Genomic DNA, 27080 nt, shown 5'->3' with positions numbered 1-27080 from the left:
CTAGTTTCCTAACACTCAAGAAACAAAGAAGAGGGGCTAAGGTGGGGGCGGGGGAGAGAGAATATGAGTGAGGAAAGGGTGCTTTTTATTTTAAGGAGAAAATTATAAAACCAAACTGCACAAGATAATTAGAGGGTAATTATGGTTGGAACACTGAGTACTGTTATCTTTATTTACTTGTAGACATGTTGACATTGAGTTCTCCAGACAATATTAGTACAAACCTTTGTTTTCAATGAACTAAGAGAAATTACTAGTATAACTGTTTTAACTGTCATATATAGATATTATTTCTTTGAGCTTCTCACACTAGGAGGACAATATGATGCTTACACGGTTGAGCCTGATTTATTTCACTCATGAGTATGGGTCTCTAGTTGCGTCCATTTACCTATGAAAGCCTCGAGTTTATCTTTCTTGTGGCTGAGAAGTACTTCGTTGTATAAATACATCATGTCTTTTTTACCCGTTCTTCGGTTGATGGACATTTGGGTCGTTTCCAAGATCTAGCTGTTACAAATTGTGTTGCTGTAAACCTCGGTCCATGTATATTGCTGTGGTACGATGTTTTTAATGCTTCTGGGAAGATACTCAGCAGGGGAATAGCCGGGTCCAATGGGACCACCAATCCTAGCTTTTAAGGATTCTCTGAAGGATGGCACCAATCTTATACTCCCACCAACAGTGGAGAACCATTCCTTTTCCCTCACAGCCCCGACAGCACTTGTTATTGGTTGATTTCTTGATAATAGCCATTCTCTCTGGGTTGCGGGGAATCTCAGCCTTGTTTTCATTTGTACATCTTGAATGACTAGTGACACTGAACGTTTTTCATGTATTTATGCATTTTAATTCTCATATGATGATTTTCTGGAGCTTATAGTTTGTAGTACCAAGAGTAGGACATTTTCCTGGTTTGTAAGGTTGTTATACACTATGAAAAGGTTAGGATCTATGTCAGGGCAAGAATGGGAGAAGAGCCGAGGAAGGCTACTATGGAGGAGTCTTACACAGGTTCTGAAACTCATCTGTATAGCGGGTCTGAAACTAACCTAAGGTTCAGGGATTTCAGGAAGATTCCCTGAGGAAGGTAACTAACTATATACTGGGACATGCAGGCTAGATACAAGGTAAAATTTCTAGCTGTAAGAATTATGAATGTAACCACCCTCAACAGGAACTATTCAGTTTTCACAAAGAAAATATCTTTTCTTTGCTTACCAAGATACCATAAAATGTTAGCTCAGTAGTACTGCATAAACACGAGAGCACATAGTTTCCAAGAGAAAGATTTCTACTCATATATGAAGATCCAAAATTAAAGATGATGAAGGGTATAAATCTGATAGTCTAGAAACCAGACCTGGTGCTCTTGTCATATGGCCAGTAGTCACAAGCACCAAATTAGAAAAAAATGTGCTAATGTTAGTCTTGCTATAATTTTATTTTTCCATACTGATGTGAGGGCACAACCCAAAATATAGGCATGATATTGCTCGCCCTAAAGAGTTCTAAATGCCTAGAATTTTTTTTGCTGTTTTTCTACTAAGCCAATTCTAAATAATGTGAATAAGACAATTCAAGCTAAGCTGTTGGGAGGTATTTCTGGTATAAAACAAGGACGACTAGTGCCAGTTTGTATGATGGGTGGAATGAGTTCTCTGGGTGTGAAGTATATAACAGAAATTCTGCTTCTCTTAGTTACTTTCCTCCTTGCTAAGACAAAATATCTGACAACCAACGTTAAAAGAGGGAAGGTTCATTCAGCTCACAGTTTGTGAAGGTTTCAGTCCATAACTGACCGGCTCCAGGGCAGAGGGGCGTGGAGAAACAGTTCATGGCAAGGGAGCAAGGGATAACCACAGCTCTTGCTAAGCCTTATACCTTTTTCTGGCTACTTAGTGTGAGTGGCACTCACATCTTTAATCCTACTGCCCTCAAGCCTAGCATTACAGCATGAATCAATCCCAGTGTCACATGCGCTAGATCCAGCCACCTCTGAAAAAGCCTATGACTATCTGAGGCTTTGGGGGTACAGCTAGACACAAGCCATAAAGCTGCTACAAGTTTTAATTTAGAATTACTTTTCACAATTAATCTTCACAGCAACCCTATGAGATTGCCTGCTTTATTGTCTTCCTGGTTAATAGAGGAGGAAATGAAGGTTAAGGAATTTGGCTAAAATCACAGAATAAGTGGGAGGATTGAGATTTGAATCTAAGCACTCTGTCTCTAAACTTGATGTTCTTAATTTCTTTTAAAGTTCTTCAAAATGTATGTAAGAGCATCAGAACAATCCAAATATGTCCGCTTCTCTGTTGGCCAGTATGATGCATCTTTACCTGGCCTATAGCAAGACAAAGGCAAAGAGTATGTATGCATCATCCCCATTCCCCTTCCTCCAGAAAGATTGTTTACAAGACCAAGAGATACACCTTCTAAAAAATCAATGTCTGCTTTGCATTTGTTAGGTTTCCATTCTCCGCAAAGTGTTTCACAACATTCTGTAGTTTATCTGTTCACTCTTTTGGTTGTTCCCCTTTACTGTGGAGAGTCATTTTAATTTGATATAATCCCATTTGTTGATACTCAATGTTATTTCTTATGCAGTTGGGCTTGTGTTAAGAAAATTCTTTCTAGTTTGTGGACAAAAGATTAAAGAAATTTAAAAAAAGAAGAAAATTCTTGCTTACACCTGTGACTTCAAGAGTTTTACCTACCTTGTCCTCCAGCAGGTTAAATATTTCTGTGTTAATAATAATTAGATCTTTGGTCCATTTTGACTGTTTTAGTACATAGTAAGAGAAGATATAGGTCTAGTTTCATTCTTCTGCATTGCAGTTTCCTCAGTGAGTTTATTATAGGTGGACAGGACTGCTACCGATTTTTGTATGTTGATTTTGTATCCTGCTACATTGCCAAATTTGGTTTTTAATTCTAGGTGTTTTGGTGGAATTTCTAGTATCATGTCATCTGCAAATGGTGATGATTTCTTCAATTTTCCCAGCACCATTTACTAAAGAGGCTCTTTACTTCAGCATATGATTTTATTCCTTTTGTCAAAGATCAAATAGCTAAATGTGCTTGGAGATTTTTCTATACTCTTTATTATGTTCCATTGGTCTGTATGACTATTTTTGTGTCAATATCATGCTGTTTTTATCACTGTAGCTTTGTAATATAACTTCAAACCTGAACTTTGATCCCTCCTGCTATGTTCTAATTACCCAGGATTCCTTTTGCTCTTCTGGATCTTTCCTGATTCTACATGATTTTTAGGATTGTTTTTTCTAGTTCTGTAAAGAATGCTGTTAGTATTTTGCATTAAATATGTATCTCAGTCTTGTGAGATGGCTATTTTGACTGCCTATTCAGGAATAGAGGATATATTTCCATTTATCATGTCCTATTCAAGCTCCTTTACAAAGTTCCATAGTTTACATTGTAGAGGTCTTTCATATCACCCTTGGTTCAGGTGATGTCTATTTATTTATTTTTAAAAATTATTTGAGACAGGGTCTCCCTATGTAATCCAGGCTACTTTTGAACTCACTGTGTGGCTTAGGCTGACCTGAAACTTATAGCTGTCCTCCTGAGTTAGTCTACCAAGTGCTGGGATTAAGAACAAGTTAATTTTTAAGTACTTATTTTTCCTTAATGCTATTGAGAATTTTTTGTCTTCTTTGACATAGGGTTTTACTATGCAGTTCAGGCTGGCCTTGAACTCATTCTTTAGTAGCCCAGGATGACCTCAAACTCCACAGCAATCCTCCTGCCTCAGCATCCCAAGTGCTGGGATTATAGGCATGTATGACCATGCCTGTTTTGTTATTGTTTTTCTGACTTGTTTCCTCAGTGAGCTCATTATAGGTATACAGGACTGCTACTGATTTTTGTATGTTGATTTTATATCCTGCTACATTGTCAAATTTGGTTTTTAATTCTGGATGTTTTGGTGGAATTTCTGGTACCATGTCATCTGCAAATAGTGATCATTTGATTTATTCTTTTCCTTTACATATCCCTTTTACTTTGTTCTCTTGTCTTGCTGTGCTTGTCGATGTTTCAAGGCTATACTGTACAATAGTGGTGATAGTGGACATCCTTGTTCCTGATTTTGGAAGGAAAACTTTCACCTTGTCCCCATTTAATATGTTGGCCATTGGTTTGCCACAAATGGCTCTTATTAAATGGAGGTAAGATCAGTCTCCACTTATTTTCTTCAGGGATTTTATCATATTGAATAGCTGTTGAATTTTGTCAAAACCTTTCTCTGTGTCTATTAATATGATCGTGTGATTTTTGTTGTTGTTCCATTTATGTGGTATTACATTTATTAATTTGAAACATCCTTGCATTTCTATGTTGAAACTTACTTGGTCATGATGCATGATCCTTTTTATGATCTGTTGCATTCTATTTGCCAGTATCTTATTGAAGTCTTTTGTTTCTATTTCAGTATGAAACTAGCCTGTAATTTTTATTCTGTTTTGTTTGTTTGCTGTTTTTAGTTGGTTCCTTGTCTTGCTTTTTGAATCAGAGTGATCCTGGATTCCGTAGTGAATTTGGAAGCACTGTGTTCTTTTCAGTTTCATTAAAGAGTTTGAGGTATCATGACCTACCTGAAGGTCTTGTAGAATTCAGCAGTGAATCCACCAGGCCTTTTTTTTTTTTTTTTTGGCTTGGTAGGCTTTTTATTACTGCTTCAATTTCATTGCTTATTATTTATTTGGATTGATCAGGGTTTTTGTCTTGGTTCAGTTTTGTTAGTCCATATATGTGTAGAAACTCTTTATAAGATTGTCCCGTTTGGGATTAAGCTTAGTGGCACAAGGGCTTGCCTGACAAGTGCAGTGTCATGAGTTCAATCCCTGGAATTAAAAAAAAAAAAGATTCTCCAATTTGTTAGAAAACAGTTTTTCTTAGTAATTACTTACAATCTTCTGGATTTCCACTGTGACTTCAACTTTTTAATTTCTTTCTTTTTTTTTTAACTTTTATTAGTACACATTTACAGTTCGTAATGATTACATTCACTGTAGGGAAATGGTACATGTACATAAACACATTTCAATTACTTTTTCCCTTCCCTCTATTCCCCTTTTTTTTCTGACATTAGATTCATTTATTTATAAAACCTAATAAAGTTAATTATGATGTATGCAGATTAAAAACCAGACTACTGAGCCAAAGAACTTATCTTGACTTAGTACAATCATCTTATATGTTTTACATTTTCCATTTCTAATTGCATTGATATGAGTCCATTTTTTTCTAAGTATTTTATTGTATGCTGGCACTAGTGTATGTAAAATAGCCTTGTGAAATTCAAGAAAATTCAGAGAAATAGATGTTTTGTTTTGTTTTGCTTTGTTTTGTTTTTTATCGGTACCAGAGATCAAACTCGGGACCTCCTGCTTGCATGGCAGGTGCTTATGCCACTGAGCTAAATCCCCAGCCTCCTGAGAAATAGATGTTAAGGACTAACAAAAGTAGAAGTTCGTGTGTTATGGCACATGTTAAGAAAGGAGAAGTTTTTGTGCAGGCCTCAATTTTCTTTTTTCTGAATAGTCATTGGTTGGTTAAAAATGGTCTGGGGAACTCCCACAAATTCATTTGACTACAAAAGGAACCGACTTTCTGCAGCCTGAAGGAATTTGTTCTTGAGGGTGCTTCCATGAGCAGAGGATCATGCTGAGCATTCTGCAGGCAGAACTGTTTTACAACTGCAGCTGCCTGGGAAACCTTCACGCAGCTGAGCCTGGCCTCCAGCAGAGCTGCTGAACCACTTTCTTCACAGCCATGAAGCTGGAAGAGGCAGACATAGTACACTAGAGGGCTGGCTGACACCAGGGCCAGGGTCAGCGTGCTGAGGGTTAGCTGGGCTAGATGGCAAGGCAGCGTGCAAATCGGATGGGATGCTCAACTTTGTCCTGATGTGAGTCCTTTTTGTCTTTCTTTTGCTAATTTAGCTAAGGGTTTATCTATTTTGTTTCTTCCTTGAAAGAACAAGTTCTTTGATTCACTGATTCATGAATTTCTGCTCTGATTTGGTTTTTGTTTTCTTGAGACAGCATCTTGCTACATAGTTCAGGCTAGCCTTAAGTTCACAGTGATCTGCCTGTCTCAACCTCCTGAGTGCTGTTGTTACAGGAATTATAGACCCCCCCAAAAAATTGTCTTTTTGTTGAACATCTAAGGAATTTATTTATTTATTTATTTTTGTCTTTTTTGTTTTTTAATGGTACCAGGGATCAAACTCACGACTGCCTGCTTGCAAGGCAGGCGCTTATGCCACTGAGCTAAATCCCCAGCCCCTGGAACTCCTATTTTTCATTGTAGTTAAATGGTGTTCTATAAGCCTATCTTACCTATTTATTAACATCTTTCTTCACAATTGGAAACTTTTCTATTATGATTTCTGTAAACAGATTTGACTCCAAAGTCTGAGCCCCCAGCTAATATAAGAAGTTACTTTTATACTAGTAACAGGTAGGGTGGGGTCTTTTGTAAGCAAGTGGAACTTAATGAATATGGGAACAAACCGGAAACAGCAAGAGCCTGCATATAGCTTGTGCCTCTAGTACAAACCTGTTTACAGAAGTGTAAGGAACTTTGCAGACTATTGACCTATTTGGGTTTTGAAACATTTTAAACAGGAAAGCTCTTCCATAACTTACTGCCATTGAATCTCTCTTATGTTTGCACAGTGACAAAATTAGCTAACACTTTTCTTAGCATGTATCTCTATCATTAAGGGTGCATGACTGTACTTAATGCCATGCTGCAACCTATGTGGCTCTTGAAGTTCTTGGAGTAAAGGGCCCTGAGAGGATGAGAAAATAAAGAAGAGACAAAGCTGGGGTCAGGTGAAGCCCTTACTCTGCTGATGGGAGAGAAAGAAGTGCTCAACCACAAAAATAAGCCTTTATTTATACTGGCCAAAGAAGAACGTCAATTTCAATGCTGCTGCCTAGTAACTTGCTTGCCTGGCTGGCCTGAGCCCCAGGTCCCTTGCCTTCTTGGTGCTGGAACAGCTTGTTTACCGCGTTTATTTTGGGCTTTCTGTTTTTTCAGGGCTGGCCTTGCCTTAGCCAGGCACATGTAATAAATCTCCAGCTTCAACAACTCCCTACAATGGCATTCAACTCTATGCTTTAAAATGGTACAAACAATGAACTGTGGTGGTGCACACCTGTAATCCCAGCACTAGGGAGACCTGAAGCAGGAGGCTGGCTGTGAGTTTGAGGGCATCACTTATTACATAGACAGATCTTGTTTAAATATATATATATATATATATATATATATATATATATATATATAACTGAGTATAGTGGCATAGGTCTATAATCTGTAATCCATCACTCTGGCAGCCCAAGGCAAAAGGATGGGAACTTTAAACCCAGTCTAGGCAAGTGAGCAAGTTAGCTAGGCCCTGTCCCAAAATAAAAAAAAATATAGTTCAATGTAAAGGTTCAAGATTTAGTCCCCAGTATCACAACAAACAAACAAACAAACAATCTAGAAGAAAAACTAAATGGAAAAAAATGATAAAAATAGTACATTCTGTGTACATTTTATCAGAATTTTTAAAAAGAAAGAAAAAGAGGGCTGGAGATATGGCTCAGCTGCACAGTTCCTGCCTGGCAAAGTGCAAAGTAGTGACTTTGATTACTGGTACCAAAAAAAACAAAAAACAAACAAACAAAAAAAAACCCCAATACTGCTTCTAACTTTGGTTGGGGTGAACTAACGCATCAAAGATACTTTTTAACTCTGCTTGCTCCACTTGATCCCCCTTCCCTCATCCCCAGGATGTTCCTATATGCTATGATAAATAATTCCTTTTAAATATATATATTTAGAGTTAGTTTTCCTGACAATAAATGACTTAATTCAATCCAAGTAACCAATCATGTAATGTCTTGTGCTTCCTGCTTATAAATTATATTTAAACTGGACTCAAAGCTGACTCTTTGGGCTGAAGATTTAGCTCAGTGGCTCAGGTGCTTGCCTGTGAGTGTGAGATTGTGAGTACCAAAAAAAAAAAAAAAAGCTTGCTCTTTGCTAATGATTTGGACTTGATCTCACTAGCCCACTAGTGTAATAAATGTTAGAGTATTCTGGCACAATAGACAAGCAGAAGTACAAAATGAACAGGTTTATTGAGTTGAGGACGCGCTAAGGAGTATGACCAGAGAGAGAGGCAGAGAATTACATGATCTCTGATTGAAGTGGCGTGGGGGGTGGATATTGATGACATATGAGGAATTCTCTATGCATGCAAACAGGAAGAGGAGTTGCAATTAGGGTTGAAGAAAAGCAGGAAGTGATAAGCATTCCCATTTTAGTCTTCTGCCATGTTAGACCATTGCCATCACTGGACAGTAATTTATACCAGGGCAAGGACCTTTCAATAAACAATTTCCTTCTAGATTCCTCAATGCAAAGAGGTGGGCTGATGACCACTCTGTTTATTAAGGGATATTCTGCCTTAAGTACATAAAGAGAATGAAGACATTTTTAGAAAGTCCCAAAGACAGTTTGATAAAAGAACATTACACTTGAGCTGATAGCATTGGGGACTGGGCTGATAGGCTCGAGTTTATAGACTTGGGCACAGCACAGAAAATGTGCCTACATCCTGCAGCTGCAAGGCTATGGCCTCCCTCCAAGTCTTACCATACTCTATCTGCAGAGTCCTTAGCTGATCCTTCAGGATAAGTCACATCTAAGGTTTAGATACAAAGAGTTTATAAACTGATCTTTAGTGTTGACTCCCACACATGCCTGTAATTCTAACACTCTTATGAGGCTGAGGTAGGACTGTGAGTTGAAGCCCACCCTAGGCAACTTAGTGACATAACCAGACCCTGTCTCAAAAACATAAAAACAGGGTTGGGGATGTTGGTCAGAAGTATAGTACCCTAGGGTTCAAACACAAGTACAGGAAAAAATAAAACATTTAAATTGTTTAAAGTCAGTTTATTTCCACACTAACAATCACCAAAAGGCAAATAAATAAACTTCCAAAACTCTTGAATGATAAAATTCATGCAGCTATTAGGTAAATTATTTACCATTCAAAGCTCCAAAGGTCAACCAGCTTAATATTCCAGACATCTCAGGTTGGGGATTTAGCTCAGCAGCATAAGCACCTGCCTTGCAAGCAGGCAGTCCTGAGTTCGATCCCTGGTACCGATAAAAAGACAAAAAAAAAAAAAAAAATCCAGACATCTCTAGATGTTGTTTTCAAAGGTATGTTTGGTTTTTTGCAAACTTAATGTGGGAGTCAATATACTGAATGCATTTAGATCATTTTGGCATTCCTCATTTTGTAACAGAGGTAAAATAATGATACACTAATACATTGTTATTTTTATTTTGTTATATGGAAAAAAAAGGACCATTTTCTCCCAAATGTGTTCCTGCTACGAGCTGAATGTGCTGAATGCAGGTAGTAGCAAGGGCTACCATGCCATCAACGATAAAACTTCCCTATCAGTGAAAACAGCTCAGCTGCCACTTCTCTAAAATATTTGGGTTTTTGGACATCTTTTGCCAATTGCACACTGTCAAAAAAATAAGTAAAGGCTGGGCGCATGGTGGCACACTCCTATAATCCCAGCATTTGAGAGGCTGAGCAGGAGGATTGCTGGGAGTTTAAGACCAGCCTGGGCTATAAAGTGAGCCGAAGGCCAGCCACTGCATAGCAAGACCTTGCCCCAAAAAGACAAAAAAAAAAAAAAAAAAAGAAAGAAAAGAAACCCAAATATTAACTAGCTAGGTACCAGTGAAAACGTTTTACTAACACAAACATACTCCTAAGGAAACAGAGATGGCTAAGTCTCCTTGGGGCTTAGGGAAGTATCTAAAGAGGAAAACTACAATTAAAGTAGTGGACTAGTAGTGGACTGTCCATGTAGTAGGGTACATGGGTACCTTTCCTTGAATGCAGAACATTAGTTAAATTGAGGTCTTCTTTCCATATTCTGATATGTACAGAACAAGCTCTTGTCCCTTCAGTTGGCTCTAAGCAATGCAAATAAGGCCAGCTGAAGTACTGATATGTAATCTTTGGGGCTATTCTAAGATATGAGCATGGCAGGATGGCAGAGCCAGTCAGCTCCAGGAATGTCAACTGGGTATGAGCCTCTAAATAAAGAGGATATAAGTCCCCAGGGCACAAATTTACATATCAAAAATTGAAGCAACAGCCTCCAAAAGCAATTCAATTGCTACCTTAATTGAATGATGCAGCTTGATCCTTCTGCACGTCATTCTCCTTGTATTTTGCTAAGATGCTTTTCTCCCTACCTGGTTAGCCAGCTCAAGTTACTCAGTAGTTCCTGCCATCCTCACTGTCCCTCATCCTCAAGCCTTCCCCTTCTTCACAAGATGATAAATTCTGGGAGAAGCCGTGGATCAGGGCCTTTGTCCACATATCCTCACTGGGATCAGGTTTAGGAGCCCTTGGCTGTCCTTATCTTTGAATATGTCTTGGTGATTTTACTCTCACCGTGGGTTGCATTGGAGGTGGTAAATTGGAATTAACTTGCTAGGATTCCAATAATATCTCAGTGGGTTTACAAATACAACTTTTTGGATTGTGAGGAAGATTGAAAAGGTATTATAGTATTCAGCATTTGGGATCACAATAGTGGATAATGAAATTCTGTAGATTTCAGGGTTCTGGGAATGATACCCCTCTCAAGAGTTTGACTTTAAAATATGTTCTTGGGAGTGAATTAATGAAGCAGGATACTGCTGGTTTATCCTAGTGAGCACAGTGAAACATTGCAAAATAAGCATTTTTACTAAGAAGCTGGTTTTTGTTTGATGCACATATGATTAAGAGTCATAGAGCAATACAAAGCCTTTTTTTTGGTCTTATGACTATAAACTCACAACACAAAATTCTTACAAAAAGTATTATTGTTAAACCCATCTTTAAACAGGGACAGTTTTTTTTTCTTGTACCAGGAATCAAACTCATGATCTCGAAGAAAGGAACATCTTAGTATACCATGATTGTGTTTCTCCAATACCCAGTGCACCACAAATTTCAATTGTTTTCATTAAGGGTACTCCATTCCCATATTATGTAGTGGTAAATAGAAGGTAACTATGAAGTCTTGGTATGAGCTTGCTGGAAACTGTCCAATGATATTTACTTCCTGCCTAAAGTACCAGATGTATCAGCAAATCTTGGTCTATTTGTGAGACATTCTTATCTTGTAATTTGCAGTTTCTAAGGCTTCCTTTCTAGATATCCCCATTTCTGAAAGTAAAATAAGAAACAACAACATTGAGTTTAGAGATTTAAAATTCTAGCACAAAACCGTTTGTCATCATTACTTTTAATTTTTAGATAACCAGTGTGATGCTAAGGACTAACGATGTAGTTTAGTGGTAGTGCTCTTGCCTGGCATGTAGGAGGACCTGGTTTCCATCCCCAGCACCATAAAAGGGAAAAAAGCCTTAAAATACTCTTTTATCTTTTTAAATGAATCATCTGGGGATGCTATAAGACTTATGTGCACAATAACAATGACCACAGCTAGTGTCACTTTTGTATACCTTAGGGCACATAGGTTCCACCAACAGAAAATCTGCAGTCCTCTAGAAAATTTGATTTTTGATTTTTCAGTGTATTACACAATAAAAGTGGTGTTCACCTCCTCAGAGGCTGAGGCAGGATTGTAGACATGCATCATCTCGCCCAGCTTTTTAACTACTTTTCAGTTGGACTTCTTTTGAATACTTATTCACCATAGGTCTATGTTGTTTTAAGCATCACAAACACCAGCTGACATGTATTACGCTTAGTGTAGACCAGGTATTCTTCTCAGTTCCTTCTAGCATTGGAATCCTTGTTGCTAGCCAGGTATGGCTGTTCATACCTATAATCCCAGCACTCGGGAAGCTGAGGCAGGAGGATCGTTGCAAGTTTGAGGCCAGCCTGGGCTACAAAGTGAGCTCAAGGGCAGCCTGAACTACATAATGAGATCCTCAAACAAAGAAAAAGACCAGAAAAAAAAAAAAAAAATCCATGTTGTTGAAGTAGGCATGGTTGTGGGTCTGGAGTCCCAGCTACTTGGGAGACCAAAGGAAGAGGGCACCTTGAGCTGAGGAGTTGGAGAGCGGCCTGGGCAAGAGGACAGCCTGTCTCAACAAAACAGAAACAAAATAAAACAAAACAAAATCATAGTCTTAGCCCAACTGCTGCCTTATAAATATTCGGTTATATAGACTGTAGCCCAATCTGTGCATTACAAGTATCTTTCCACTTTGCCAGAACTTTGCTTTATGAGGTTTTCTGCTTTGGGATAATTTCTGTATATAACCTAGTCAAATTTTGTGTTTAATTCTGACTTGGGTAACGTGCTTAGAGAGTCCTATCAAACATAATTTTTTCATTTGTATTTTTCAGCATGTGACTTAGATTTACATCTGAATACATTATCTGATTTAAAAAAAACAGAATGATTTAATCTGAGCAAGGTTGATGCGTGCACACGGACACACTTAGAAAGGAAGTGTTTTTTCCTTCTTCCTACTGGAGAGCTAATTTAGGCATCCTTGTGGAGTGATCGATCCTTTTTCCATCTATATGAAATGGTTTGTCTTTTGTATACTTTATGTACTTCGGTCCTGCGGATCTGATATAAAACCTCTTTGTGTTGTGTCTTTTTGTCTGTCTTGTGGTAGTGGGGCTTGAACCCAGGGCGTTTGTGATGAGCTGTCTCCAGCCCTTTTTTATTTCTTAGTTTGAGTTCTCGCTAGGTGGCTGCGTTGCATGTGCCAGGCATAAACTTGGTACTCTTGCTAGCCCAGCCACCGAGAGTGCTGGGATTACAGAGGTGGTCCACCGCATCTGTTGTTCTTTCAATATCCTACTAGCTTCGGTTTATGAATATTTGAAATACTTAGCTAGAAGGGTGCTGTGTGTTTGCTCATAAAGAATGATCAGTGGACTCCTGCTTGGAGCAGTAGAGTCACTCCATGAATTAAAATACTTCCCCAGTTTCCCTTTGCTAAGTATGTTAGTGTTTAACAAATATGTTTCTCTGTCTGTTGCTTCCTGCCTGGCTGTGTGTCTCTGTGCATGCGTGCCCATGCACATGTGGTACTACCAGATGAACCCAGGGCCTTTGCACTGAGCTATATCCCAAGCCCATGAGGTACAACCAGAGGTGAAATGGCAGTTGCTGGGGGGGAATGGGAGCTACTGTAAACGGGGCAGAGTTCCGCTCATGGATGGTCAGTGGGGATGAGCTCACGGCACTGTGAATGTGCTCACTGCCTTAGGACCACAGACGGGTACTGCATTCTCCTACATTATAAAGAGTCCTTTTTCTAAATGGTCATTCCCCATTGGCATCTGTTTTGTGCTTTCTCCTTTTCCCTTACCGACTGGTTTGTCTTTTACTAGTTTTTTTTTTTTTTTTTTGGTACCAGGGATCAAACTCATGACCTTGTGCTTGCCAGGCAGGCGCTTAAGCCACTGAGCTAAATCCCTGGCAAGAATCAAGATCTTATTAAATATTTTCACGGATGAATCTGAAGTGTCTGAGCTTTACTAGAAGAAGGTATTGTTCAGACAGTGGAGCTGCTACCCCTCAGCAGTATGGGCATGACTACAAGGTAAGGTGGAAACTCCAGGCATCACCCCCTCACTGCTCATCCTTGCTCTATCATGGGATTAAAATCCTGCTGTACCAAGAGGTGCTGTGCTTCCCCTCCTGACCTCAAAGGTACGCTGGGTCCCGGCCCTGACATGGGCACAGGCCAGAGCTGAGCCTGTGGGATGCCCAGGGTGGGTGCTGGGTACCTCCCCTGTACCTTCATTGGCTCTGAGGCTCAAGACGGGCACAGCTGGTAAGGGGCTGGTCCAGACCCTGTAGTGCCATGTGCCACCCACTGCTGCTGGCCTAAGCACTGTCACAGAGTACTGGTGGCCCAGGTCACATGAGCTGAGCATCTCCCACTGAGGTCTTGGGACAGAGGGAAGTGCACCGCTATGCAGAAGCAGCAACAGGTGGGAGGGCCACTGCACTGGTACAGGGCTAGTTACTTATATGCTTTTGTCAATGGAGCTTCCTGGAGGCAGAGCTGCTGTGACTTTCAGTTATTTTCAAACCAAAGCCCCAAACTGCGAGCAAGTTAGAGCAATATGAAAAAGGCTTATGAGGCATTAAGCAGAAAGTGGTCGCCATGGCTTTCAGCTTCTCAAATAAGACCTGCACAGGATAAAAACCCAAGTGTGGCAGCGAGCAGTATGCAGGTGGCAGGGTGCAGTATGCATGACTGATTTTCAGCATTCTCAGGCTTTTTCATCAGTGTTGAAATAGTAACAAATATTTGTAAACGCTTTCAAAAATTTAAGAGACTCTAGTGCCACCAGCCAGTCTCAACAAAACAACATACTCTAGCCCTGTGTGGCCAGTTCCTAGGCACGTGCCACGTGACTGGGGACAAGACAAGCTGTTCCCTGGATCTCATGTGGGTCCATTCATCAGACATCTGGGCCACAGCCTAGGCCTCAGGAGCAATCCACTCTCCCTTCCAGGGGCAGCAGTGCATAAAAGTGTCCTGAGGTACGGACGGACCTGGGATAAAATGAGAGCCGGGGCCAGAGGAGACACTGCGAGACTTTATTAACACATCTTGCAAGATACAATATAGGGCAAACACATCTTTCAGGATGAAATCACACAAATCATACATGTAACAATACATTGTCTGTTCACCTATATCACTACTATTCTTCACAAACAGTCCTGGAAAAATTCCACTGGGGTTAACGCAAAGGGAAAATGGGGTAAACACAGCAACATCATTCCCACAGAGCAGACGAGCGTGAGTGGCAGAGAACAGGAAGCCGATCAAACCCAGAAGAGCCAGTCAGCCATCCCTTGGTTTCCAGTCAGTGCATTCCCAACAAACGCAGCTCCACGCTGCACCTGGCGCAGCCACGAGGCGCATACTGCATTAGGAGGCCACCGTCAGCAAGGGCAGTGACACGGCCACACGGCCATCGCTTCCAAGTGGAATGAGAGGCACACTACCACTACACTGACCCACGCCCCAGGCCCTGTGAAGGCAGAGGACAAGAACAGAGAAGGGGTGGTTAATGCACGGCCAACCACAGCTGCAGAATGCTGGCATCTTTCAGTCGCCCCACACTCCTACAGAGCCAAACTGCAAAATAACAGATCAAGAAGTTATTCTCTCCAATCAGAGACCTGGAGGAATAAATCATGGGCAGATACCTGTTAAAGCAAAGGGTTAGAGAAAGCAAGTCAGGACACAGTGCAGAGACATTCAAAACATTGTGCTCGGTCAGAGTGAGTCCTGTATGTTGGGCTGAAGACAGGACAGGGTGAGGAGGAAGCCAGGAGAGCGGGAGGAGGGGAGCGGGACCACAGCAGCACCTCAGGAGGGAAAGGAGCATCCGGTGTGTGTGTGTGGGGGGGGGCGGGAATCAGGAAAGAGGAATGGGGGAGGAAGGAAGGGCTCCCACTCCCTGTGGAAGTGCAGCCCAAGACAGAACAGCAGCAGCCAGAAGAAAACAGACACAGCCAACAAGCCAAGAGCAAGCTCAAAAAGAAAAGACATCAGACTTCGTGCTTTGTCACTGCTGCACCTGCAAATTAAATGTAATTAAAGCCTAGAAGTCAAAACTCTCACAGAGGCAAAGCATTCTGGATCCCACACCTGCGAAAAGCAAAAGCAGAATTATAAAAACAGGTGGTTACTTTGTTCCTCTGCTGACAGCATCACTGTGTGTACGTGTTATTTTTAAATATTATATACGCTAAGAAAATAGCATAGAATGCAGAAGATTCAAGCAGTCTTTTAAAATCAGCTCCCACTATATCTGACCTTAAAATAAAAATTAGTTTAGGAGAGAATCATGTAAAAACAGTCCAGAAGACTCCTTTCTTCAACATATGAATCTGTCAAACACAGCAGGATGAACCTAGTGCCTGTCTGCTTATCCAATGTGTGGGACATAGCAAATAAAAATCTGCAAGCTGCTTCTTTCTAAAGAATCTGCATTTTTCTCAAACTTTTTAGTTAGTAAAATGAAACCAAGCAGAACAACAACACAAAGATCTCTGTTTTAGTTTGTCAGAAGAAAAAGGAAAAAGCAAGTACTTGAGAAGTTTCTCACTACATGCGCCTGTTCTGTCAGCCCATCTTGCTTAAAAACTTTCCTACAAGACACGACGGAAGGAGAGTTGAGGTATGTATGACAGTCTCTAGAGAAGGCAGGTCACAGCAAGCATGGAACTGTGTGCCACCAGAAGGTGGCGTACCTGGGGATCCAATATGAATCAGTGGTTTGCTTTCACTCCGGTACACAACACCATGGGCTCATGTACCTAAGAAGTTAGGCATTTTCAATGACAAGAACTAAACAGGTTGCAAAAAAACCTTACACAAAATCCTTAGGATTTAATATTAAATTAAGGCTAAATGCCTTTTCAGAGTTCATAGTTAAAAATGTCAAAGTAAAACTTTATTTACAGAATTTAAAACAGCTGAAAACATCAACTCAGATGCTCACTGAACACAATATGCAAAGTTCCCGTACCTGACCTAAGCTCCTGCAGCTCCCTTGACGGGGAGACCCAGCTCCTTCTCTCCTGCACACCCTGGTCCCTTCCCTTCCAGAGCAGTTCCCACACAGTCTCAGCCACCAGTACTATCCCCACATTCCACCTTCTGCTTCAAGTAGACAAGGCAGGAAGCGGCTGCAGAGTCCTGAAGGAGCTTTGGACTGAGTGTCTAACAGGGACTGTGTGCAGGACTGAGCCCTACATGTAGGAAAACAAACAGGATTCCTGCACAGGGCAGCGGCAACTCAGTTAAAGCTGAGAGCCATCCTGCATGGGCCCCATAGAGGTGCTCCTTGATCCCTGGGCATTTCATCTCCTATGGACAGAGAGCTGGAGGATAACCAAGAACAACACCCAGCATTACACAGACCTCCATGGGCTTGTGCAATCAAGTCACTGGGGCCTGCCTAGCTCACCTCTGTCCAACAGTCCATGAGCTGAGTTTACCTTCCCAATAAAACCAAAGAGAATCACCAAAAACAAACGGGGGGAAAAAAAAAAAGGTGAAAGAAAAAAGGGATAGGCTCTTAACCCCAGTCCTTGGAGAAAGGCCCCTTGGCCTAACCTATATTACCTGTCCCTGACGGAGAGCTCCTCTCCTAGCTACTGTCCCTGACTCTACCTGCCCTCCATGCCAGCTCCTCACCAGCATCCCTGAGCAGCAGAGCTCTGTCTGCAGCACCGGGCAGAAGGCTGGGAACAGGACCGACACTGTCACAACTCAGCAGAGGGCCTGCAGGGAACTCAAGCAGCCGTTCACAGAGGACCGTTACACAGACTGTTAAGGACGTAAGTACTGATGGCCAAAGCATCTCCACTCCCACCCCATCCCCTTTCCTCTTGGTGAGGCTGAGGTGTGAGCGCAAGGCTTACACAGGAAGCTGCCTAATCAGGACACCGGGCAACTGCCACATTTCTTTTGCAAAGAAGGAATGAATGAGATTTACTTTTGAGAAGAAGATCAGGCTAGGACTTAACAAATGTGGCCAGGCCGAGGGTAATGCAAAGCTATGTCCAGGTCAACAGCTGGGTGAACTTACATTACAGACAAAATAAACAATGCAAAAGGAAGAGAAGTTACTTGACTACATATAATCACCTGTGGATTCATCTCCTGAGATCTACTTGCATTTACTGGCTTTATGTTTCTTGAATTTGTGAACAAATAATACACAGATGAGGATAAATGAATTGACTTACTACCATCTTTATAAAAATTGAATGTACACACAAACACGTAAACAATTATGGAAGTGTCTCCATTAAACTTTGATAAGACAACACAGAAGAACTAACAAATAGCTAAGATGTTGTCGCATAGACTGCATTTCCAGTAACGTGTCATTTCAAAAGGTCCGTATGTACACAGTGTGCTAACGCCCTGCCCCTCACCTTAAACGCATGATAAAGAACAAAGATAATGGTTGCAGCAGATCTTCCCCAGGGCTCAGGCGCATGTGGAGATCTGACCTCCCCACAAGTGCACCTGAAAATGAAGTACCAGTTCTAATTCTGCTTCTTTCCTTTGCTGTGGTTCCTCCACGGACACTAAGTCTGCAGCACTGGCCTCCCCGGGCTGAGCTGCTCCAGGGTGTGAGTACTGAGAGGCTGGTCTGTACCTATGCCCCTCTGCCCTACCCACCCTTACACACAGCCCTGCTGCCTCTGCCTCCACTGATGCAGGAAGAGAACACTTGTCTGAGCGCATAGATGGCTATGGAAAAGGACACATGTGCTCCTGGGAACCCGTCATTCTCAGCCAAGGCCAAAGCTGACTGTGGAGGGGCCTGCAGCCTGTCTTAAACCATGGCACCCAACAGGATTTGTTCTGTCAACACTTACATCCATGCTTCAATTCCTACTAATTTCCCAGAGACGAGGTGCAGATCTAGGCTTCAAAAGCATAGCAGACTATTTAAGAAAACTGGTTTAAAAAAAAAAAAAAAAAAAACAGTTAAACTCATTTTATTGTACCCTAAATCCTGGATGATAAAATAAGGCTTCCTATGACGCGGCAGGTCCTTAGTGGTCAGGATCTCTCTGAACCAGAGCTCAAAAGCTATCGAAGCCATTACTTCAGTGAAGTTCTGAGGACTAGGCCATGCAGACTGCACTCCTCCTGTGTGGACACACCTGCACCTAACTGACGAGTGGACAGTGATGGCTCTGACAAGGCCAGGCAGAGACTTCTGGAACAGAAGCAGACTCCAGGGCAGGGTCTGCCAGGACAGCTGGTGAATGCCAGTTTCCAGAATCCCAACAACCTCCTGCACTTCCCAGTGTCCCTCCTAGGCATATGATGCCAACTCACAATCAATGCTACACAGAGACTGACAGGGCCTGAATACTCCTCTCCAGTTCTTGGCACTGGCAACTTAATTTGAAAATGGAATATAAAACTGCAGCCTCGGAAACCAGAGCTCCCTCTTGTTGCCTTAGCTACCATGGGGCATTCTGGAGAGCACTGAGGCTTAGGCTGGTCCTCACTGGCTTAACCAGAGGCAGCAAGTGACAATGGGCTTCTATGCCCCTCAGCTCTGCTAACAATGTGACACGAATCACAGGTGTGACGCACAGCTATAAAGTCTGAGTGTGCCTTGGGATGCCTGGTCAAACAGTTCAGGCCCACTCTGGACTTACTCTATTAGTGAAACTCCTGGGCAGAAACCCAGTAAGGCACTTTCCAGTGAGTGCCCAGCAAGGACTTCCACAGAAGATGCTTTGTGAAGACAGGGTCTCCCTGCAGAACCTACCCGAACAGATATCCCCGTGAGACAGCCTTACCCTACACATGGGTGTAGAGGATGGCAAGCCAGAGCAAACCCTCAAGCCCCTAAACAACAATGAAGTCGCTGCTCAAAGGCCCTCAAGGCAAAAAGGCAATCAAAGCAATGGTAGTGCATGTCACTGAGGCAGTGACACAAACACACCACCTGGGGCTGCACTGAAAAAGAAGAAAACCTAAGTAGGTCTGGTTATCCCGCAACAGTGCCTCACCTTGCAGGGCAAGAAATCAGGCCCTCCAGGGGCTGGGGGCATCCTGTGTCTGCCAGCACTGTGCCTGTCTGAGAGAGCATGGACAGGTGGGAGTTCCCCTGGGAGCCAGGAACGCGCAGTGGGCACTTTGGAGAGATCTACGAGAAGCAGAATGGCCATTCCATTGGCACCATCCCAACCACCCACTCACACCTGGCTTTCCAGGCTATGTGCGTGTCAATTGATAATCACCCAAATTTTAACTATGGTTTCACCAGAGCCTTGTGAGGGGTGAGGAGACAACCCTGGTGAAGCTTAGGTGAGATACTCCTTTCTAGCCTGCACTGAAGATAAGTGCAACCATTATCAAATATTCTTTGCTATGAAAAATACTCAGAACCTGTGACGTAATGTTCTCTCCTGACTGAGTCACTGTGATCAATCACACAGCAGGATCATGGAGAACAGGGCCTACATGCATTGTGAGCACTTGGAAACAAAGGGAAACGAGAAGTGAGTTCTTGTGGACGACGGAATGCAAAGCGACCCAACACCCATCTCGCTCGCCACGTCCCGTCATCCAGCTCTACGGAGTCACCGGCACTGGCTGGCACCCAGGTAAGAGTTCCAGACTTCAGACCAGAGAGGCTGTGCTCCTGGGGTCTTCCAAAGTGGCAGCTTCCTTGAAGAAATTCCACATGTGTGCAGATGAGGCGAGACTCTCCCGTCAGACCTCACTCCACAATCAGGGCCACATTTATGTGGGACAAATCTATCATGTGCCTGTGGAAATTTAAACAAACAGTCAACACCAACTCCAGACACTGGCAGTCAACTCACCAAGGGAAGAAAGTGAAGCAGAACAGTGGGTCAGGATTAACATCTCCTCTACAGAAACAGAAGCTGGAGTAGATATGGCTCAAGGGTGTAGTGCTTTTTCACCTAGAATATTCAGGGCCCTGTGTGCAATCTCTAGCACCACAAAAAGAGAAAAACAAGAAAGAGAATAATGCAGTTATGGGTGAGACTGATATGCAAACAGTCCCCATATGACAGAGAGAAGTGCACTCCCCACATGACAACAGGGCTGCTGGTGCTCTGCTCTGTGACACTGGTATAGCCTGCAGCAGGTAACACACCCTAGTTATGCCCACAGGACCATGGGCTACCTGTGGAATTTCTGCTGAAACGCCAGTGCATGTGCTGGTTCCTTGAACTTCGCAATGGCTTTCCGCTGCTGTGGAAGCATTTGTAGGCTCTGGAGGAAGAGAAAAGAAACATTCCACATGTCACTCTATAGCATAAAGTATGTACATATTCATCCACTACAAGCCGTAACAAAGAACTGAGAGCCAGGCTGGTGTGTAGAGCACAGACACAAACTGGACTTTACCTTCTACCTCCTTGCCAATTCTGTTCACCTAACAGGATGTCCTATTCCCAAACAGTGCTTTCTCCAACAGTCCCATGAGAACTTCTGTCCTGCAACCCTGTGTTCAGACCTGCTATCCCCTGGCCACAACCACCACCCAACCTGCCCTAGATCAGTGCAGAATTCCTCTTCTCACATCTTCCTGTCAGGTAACTTTTATGGTGCCTCTCACTGAATCTCCTGAAGAAGAGCACACACACCTGTAATCCCTGCATCCTGGGAGGGTGAGGCAGGAGACATGAAATTTGAGCCCTGCCTGGGTTAAGACTTTGTTCTAAACAAACAAACAAACAAACAGGATGCAATTCAACCCCTCAGTCACTCCCTATCTGCCACTGGGTAACTGAGGCTCCCACACGTATCTCGACTCATTTACCCTAACGAGCACCTGGGAGTTACCACGGTGTTACAGACAGAACACACCTGGCTCGCAGGGGTGACGTTCTCTGATCAAAAGCTGCACCACCAAAGCATAGCAAAGCCAGGATTAGAATGCAGCCTTATGGCAAGGCTTCTTATTCTCAGTGTGCAGCTGGCTGCACTCTGCAGTATCCATACAGCGGCAATACCTTTCAGCTGACTCTGGAACGCACAACTAGGCCGCTGATGCTTCTGTCTTCTGCTTACACCATTTGGGCATACTCCTGTCACTCTTCTTACTCTATACAGCAGCTTATGACAGCAGTGCAAGAATTAAAACACTGATCTGAAAGCAGCAACGTCTGCTATGTCACGGTCATGCTGAGGAAAATCTCAGTTCCCCTAGGTTTATAAAGCACAGTTTACATGCAGTTACTAGAATTTTCTATGGTGAAAAAGCACAGGGGTTCCTGTCAACTCCATTATGCGTCATTAAGTGAGTGAACACCAGGTGGCTCTATACTCCAGAGCGCGCATGCACTTCCTTCTGGAACCAGGTAGGCAGAGGTTGAAACCTAGGTAGTCCGCACCATCCCTTCCAAAGCATGTATTTAGACCACAGTCAGATGATGACACCCTCTTTAAAGCACTTCTTTAGCCTTCAAATGTGGGTAGCAGCTTGTTGTATTAAGTCTTTTTTTCTTCTTTTTAAATCAGGAGACATGGCACTTAGAAGACGCTATGGTTTTCCCAGTCAAGATCATCCCACAGCCCTAAGGTAGGCTGCTTACAGAATAGGAATGGCCTGCTGGAATTTGGAACTGGTCCTTGGGCCCGCAGGGGCCCAGAACCTTGCACCTTCTCTCTCACTCATTCTGACTGAGGGACCCAGAAAATACTCTCTAAGCAACTCACTGTGACCAACTGCAACACTGACTTTGCTGGGATTTTAAGTGGCTCCAATCAAATTTTATAACAATGATTTCTAATTCTTTTCAGAAAAGAAAATGGCAAATGAAAGAAAAAAAGCTACCTAGAAGATCATTAAAAATTTCAAAGTTTGGGGCAAGGATATAGCTCAGTGTCATAGCACCTGCCTGGCAAGTGTGAGATCCTGAGTTTGACTCCTAATATCAAAAAAAAAAAAAAAAAAAAAAAAAAAAAAAAAAAAAAAAAGGTTTTTTCAAAGTTTAACTTAAATGATAGGTTAGGTAGTTTCATGGCAACAAGCTCATTTTTACCATGCAACCTGTGAGTCTCACTTAACACTACGAGAAACTATTCGTGCTGTTCAGATTCCAGAATATTAAGGAAAACAACCAAGTCTTTATGAAGAGGGCATACTATAAACTCAGTGTGCTGAATGTGCCAGCAGTGCCGGCATCCGCAGCTCTCTGAACAGGCATCGCCCTGGTGGCCAAGGCTCAAAGCACACACTCTGGGCCTGAGTAATCTGTCTGGCTACCACAACTGCCAGCCCCAATGTTCTGAGCTTCGAGCAAATGAACAACATTTTAACGCACCTAAAGTCTACTGTCAACTCTTCCTGCAAATTAAATCTCCACGATGACCAGCTGCTTAGAAATCAACTATCCATGAACACAGGCTTTATGCCTTTGACAAAGTAACAAAAATACTCCTAACTACAAAGCTAGGAGATCTGCTCCTAAAAGTAGGACAGGCTGTGGTTCTTCTCAATGGAAACTACAAAACAAAAAACCCAAAAACAAACGACAACAAAGGTAGTTACAATTAAGCCTAATAAGGGACATTTGAAAGCTTCCATCTCACCCTCATTTTTAGGGGCTCTCAGCAGTAGATGGAATCTGAAACATATTGATTATTGGTACCAGCCTCAGCCTGAAAATGTCCCCAAATTCACACAGGAACCAAGAGATTATAGGCTTTAAAAAATAAATTCTGCTTTTCAAAATTCTAACATTTGCTGTGTCCTAACACTTCCTACTGTCTGTGTTTCTGAAGAGCTTGCTTGCAGCTCCAGCTCCTGCTTGATGACAGGTGTGTGGGGAGGGCAGTTAACTGCCCTGTGTGCAGAAGGGGCTGGAACAGCACACAGTGCTGGGGGCTTGTTATTCAGTTCATTTCACATTCACTCATTCCCTCAGAAGTCAGCACAGGGGAGACTTAAAACTTTTAAACATTAGAATTATCCAGTTTTAAATTTTAGAGATGTAAGGAAATAAAATTTTGAGATATATGCTACTGTCGTGTCTATAAAATCTTAACACTCCACAGCTGCTACCTGTAAGACAAGGCTAAATACTTTAAATTTTAAAAATTATTACCAAAAACCACCAAGCAATTTGATACAACAAAAAATGATCAGTGAGGTATGCATGTGTGAACTATAGGACAGGATAATTTGAGGATTCTGAAGGATATTTTCTTCTGTTGGAATCTTTAATTCTTAAAATTTTAACCAAGAACCTCAGCATTCCCAGTGAGTCAGAAGCTGGGAAATCAGTGTGCATAGCAGACACGTGTCTGTTCTCAGCTGTTACCTTCACATGCCTCAGCCACATGTAGGCACCAAGACAGGGCTTCATCTAGAATCCAAGAGACTGCAGAGCTGTCATGCCACCCCCAGACCACCCACCTGAATGGGCCCCACAGACATTAGCAGGCTCTTCAGCTGGACGTCAGTGGTGGATGAGGACAGCCCCTCCACGGATACCACACAGGGCTGAGGCTTGCACTCCACCACACGCAGGTTCTGCTTGTTGGGCATCAGGCGCCCCCGGCCCATGGGACCTGCCACTCCTCGGCCTCGTCCATGCATGATGGGCTGAAACAACAAAAGCAATGCATTCTCACGTTCAAGTATGGGCTACCTCCATGCTACTAGGTATCAAAGGAGCAAACCACTCAGCATCCACTAGAATACAGTGAGCCATAGGAGTCTCTGTACTTTTCTATCCTCTCCCCAAGGATGGTTACACTTCACCACGACAGAAAAGAACAGCAAGACCAGGTGAGGACCAGGAGAGAGGTGACAATGCCTGAGTGTCCTGGGGCCACACAGGCATTCAGCGCACTCTGCTTGCTCCCACTGTTTGTGGGTGAAGCACCCCTGGGAATAGGAAATCATAAACTTGGGGGAGTAACGGGGAAGCTGGTAGACCCATCCTAACTGATCAGAGCCCACCCTTCTCCCACTATTTCCGTGGGGACCCAGTGAGCACAGTGCTGAATTCACCTGGCAGTTTCAACAAGCCACAGCTTCAGGCACTCAGCTCATCTGGACAAACTCTACACCTGTCACCCCCCCAAACTTAAGGCAGGTTCTGCAGCAGGGCTACATGTTATGATCATTAGATGAGATTTAAACACATGCACACAACCAGAACTGGATACCACTTCCATCCCAAGTACGATCCTCAGGTCAAAGTCAGGGCTCAAAAATCATCCCTTTTACAATTTTTTTTTTTTTTTTGCCACCAAGATTCAGAAGTGCTACTTAAGAGAGCCCTACAGAAGCCTTTCCAGCATTTTCTCCTGGCTAGAAAAGTGCACAGAGACCATGCAGACTTCAAGTGGAACTGACTGACCAGCACCGGGTTCCCCAGATGCCCCATAGTATTACCAGACAAGGGGAAAAACAGCAGCCTCCCAGGCCTCCCAGGAAAAAGTGGAAATAAAGCCAGGGAAGGAGCAGACACAATGGGCACCATGCAGAGAAAGCCAGGAAAAAGCTGTTTCCTCAGCCTTCTGCAGCAGGTGACAGGCACTCACTCCTACAGAGCACCCACTCAGGCTATTCCAGGGCCACACTGGGAAATGTATCACAAGCTGAGTGACAAGGCTGCAAACCAGCAGTAAGTGCTCTTCCACTTCAACTATGGGAATTTACAATATGAACGCACTGGAGTATGTTTACTTACAAGCCAGGTCTCTCTACAGACCACCATATAAACTCCTCCTGAGGCTCAAGTAAGAAACATCCTCCTCTTTTCAGGAGGACAAAGGAACTTGGTACCTACCCACACCATACACAGGATGTTCATTTTCACAGCACCCGACAGGATAATGTGACTAGGAGTTTAATGTCATCTGCACAAGGCAGCACACAAAGGAACCTTGATACCACATACCAACAAACCCCAGGCCTTCTGGATACCCCTCTATCCAGCTTCATTTGTTCCTCAGACAGGGTGCTGGCTACTGATCCAGGAAAGACCTTGTTGTTGCCCACCCTCAAAAACTACAAACGGTCTCTGCCTGGAAGCCGAGAGAGGACAACTCGGCATTGCTGAGCATGTAACAGAACCAGATGGGCGTCATGTACAGCATGGGCTCCAGCAGACACCAGGCTTCCTGCCACCAGACTGAGGAGAGGGGTATGTCCCTCAACCCCGCAGCCAAGGAAGAGTTACAGGGGCCAGGGCGCTGGCTCTATCACTTCCTTTGATTACCATCACAGGCCTCAGTTACTCTTGCTGAAACTGAGGTGGTGGCTATGAAGCCTGAAGGCACAACTGTAGCTTCCCAGTGGGCAGCCCTTGCCCACCCAGAGCTGTCACTGTGCACGGCACACAGTGGCTGCCAGCCTGCTGCAGCCTGCACAGGGTGACCACTGCACAACTCACCATTCAAAGGCTGTGGCTATGGCCTAGCTTTGTGATGTGTGTTACGAGCTGCAGTGTACCAGGCGAGGAAAATATGCCTCGCTGGCCAACAAGTATACTAGAAGAGGCCAGGTAGCACAAATCAGAGAAACCATCCTTAATCAGTGGGATACTTCCTAAGGGGGGGCAGGCCTAGAGCATCTGGGCAGACAAGGGGCAGGCAGTACCTTCTTGGCCTGGTGAATGCCTTGGATGCTTTTGATCCCTGGAGGAACAGCCGAATGCACGTGGGGCCCCACAGGGGCATGCTGGGCCTGCTGAGGGACCCCCTTGGTCAGCGTCACCTTGCGGGCAGGCTGCTGTCTCACTTCTGGAGGCTGAGGAAGCCGCTGGGGCTGGCCCTCGAGGTGGAAAAAGCCGTCGCTCTCTCCTCCCTGCTGAAACCAACAGGCAGCATAGGGTTCAGGGCTGGCCTGACACTCCTTTAGTCTGGGAGCCCGAGACCTGGGCCGGCTACAGGGCAGATCCCTTGCATAGAAGTGAAGCCAAGCCTGTGATTCTGTTAGAGCCAGGCAAGGACTTTGCACTAGGCAGTAGTTAGGGTTTAACAATATTTTTGAAATTTAAAGTATATATCACCTTTAATTTTGTTTCCATTTAAGATCTGTGATTAAAACACTGCAAATGCTGCTGGGCATGGTAGTACATACTAGTAACACCAGCACTCTGGGAGGCTGTGGCAGGGGAATCACAAGTTGGAGCCCAGTCTGAGCAACGTATCAAAACAATGTCTCAAGAAAGAAAAAAGGGTTGGGGTTGTAGCTCAATGTAAAGGCCCTGGGTTCAATCCCCAGTGCTAAAAAGGAAGTAAGTTCTATTTAACTATATAGTGCTATTAAACTATATACTGCTTGACTTTAAAAACATTCTCTATGCATGCCAACAGCATGCTTGTTATAGCCAGAAGCAGTGGCTCTAATCTTGTGACTCCTACTGCAGCCCACTGCAAGTTGGAGCTGCCCAACTCTGCTGGATGTATGCCCAGTTTCAGAGTGGTGCAGCGACACCAACATCTGGGCCATCCACACAGAAGTC

At 43.3% G+C, this 27080-nt stretch overlaps 1 protein-coding gene and 1 pseudogene across 6 annotated transcripts in view; both read right to left on the bottom strand.

The window, feature by feature from the left end:
• Positions 1-5394: 5394 nt before the first annotated feature.
• Positions 5395-5825, bottom strand: LOC134476266 (guanine nucleotide-binding protein G(I)/G(S)/G(O) subunit gamma-5-like; annotated as a pseudogene).
• An 8814-nt stretch (positions 5826-14639) lies between these two features.
• Positions 14640-27080, bottom strand: part of Rbm33 (RNA binding motif protein 33) — a 106610-nt gene continuing 94169 nt past the window's right edge. For 3 of the 6 annotated variants that reach the window (XM_003469779.4, XM_063250828.1, XM_063250830.1), the window contains 4 exons: positions 26213-26422; positions 24017-24205; positions 20777-20865; positions 14640-20390 (listed from right to left, as the gene is read on the bottom strand). In XM_003469779.4, the coding sequence (XP_003469827.3) occupies positions 20342-20390; positions 20777-20865; positions 24017-24205; positions 26213-26422 (537 nt within the window). In that variant the 3' untranslated portion in view covers positions 14640-20341. The remainder of the gene's footprint in view (positions 20391-20776; positions 20866-24016; positions 24206-26212; positions 26423-27080) is intronic. The other 3 variants (XM_063250829.1, XM_063250832.1, XM_063250831.1) reach the window with 2 other exon arrangements.

Source organism: Cavia porcellus, unplaced genomic scaffold (assembly GCF_034190915.1).
Source record: "Cavia porcellus strain 051 isolate PalLab524CR breed Dunkin Hartley unplaced genomic scaffold, mCavPor4.1 scaffold_6, whole genome shotgun sequence".
Lineage (NCBI taxonomy): Eukaryota > Metazoa > Chordata > Mammalia > Rodentia > Caviidae > Cavia > Cavia porcellus.
Note: the sequence above shows the minus strand (reverse complement) of the source record. Positions and strands in the feature narration are given on the sequence as shown.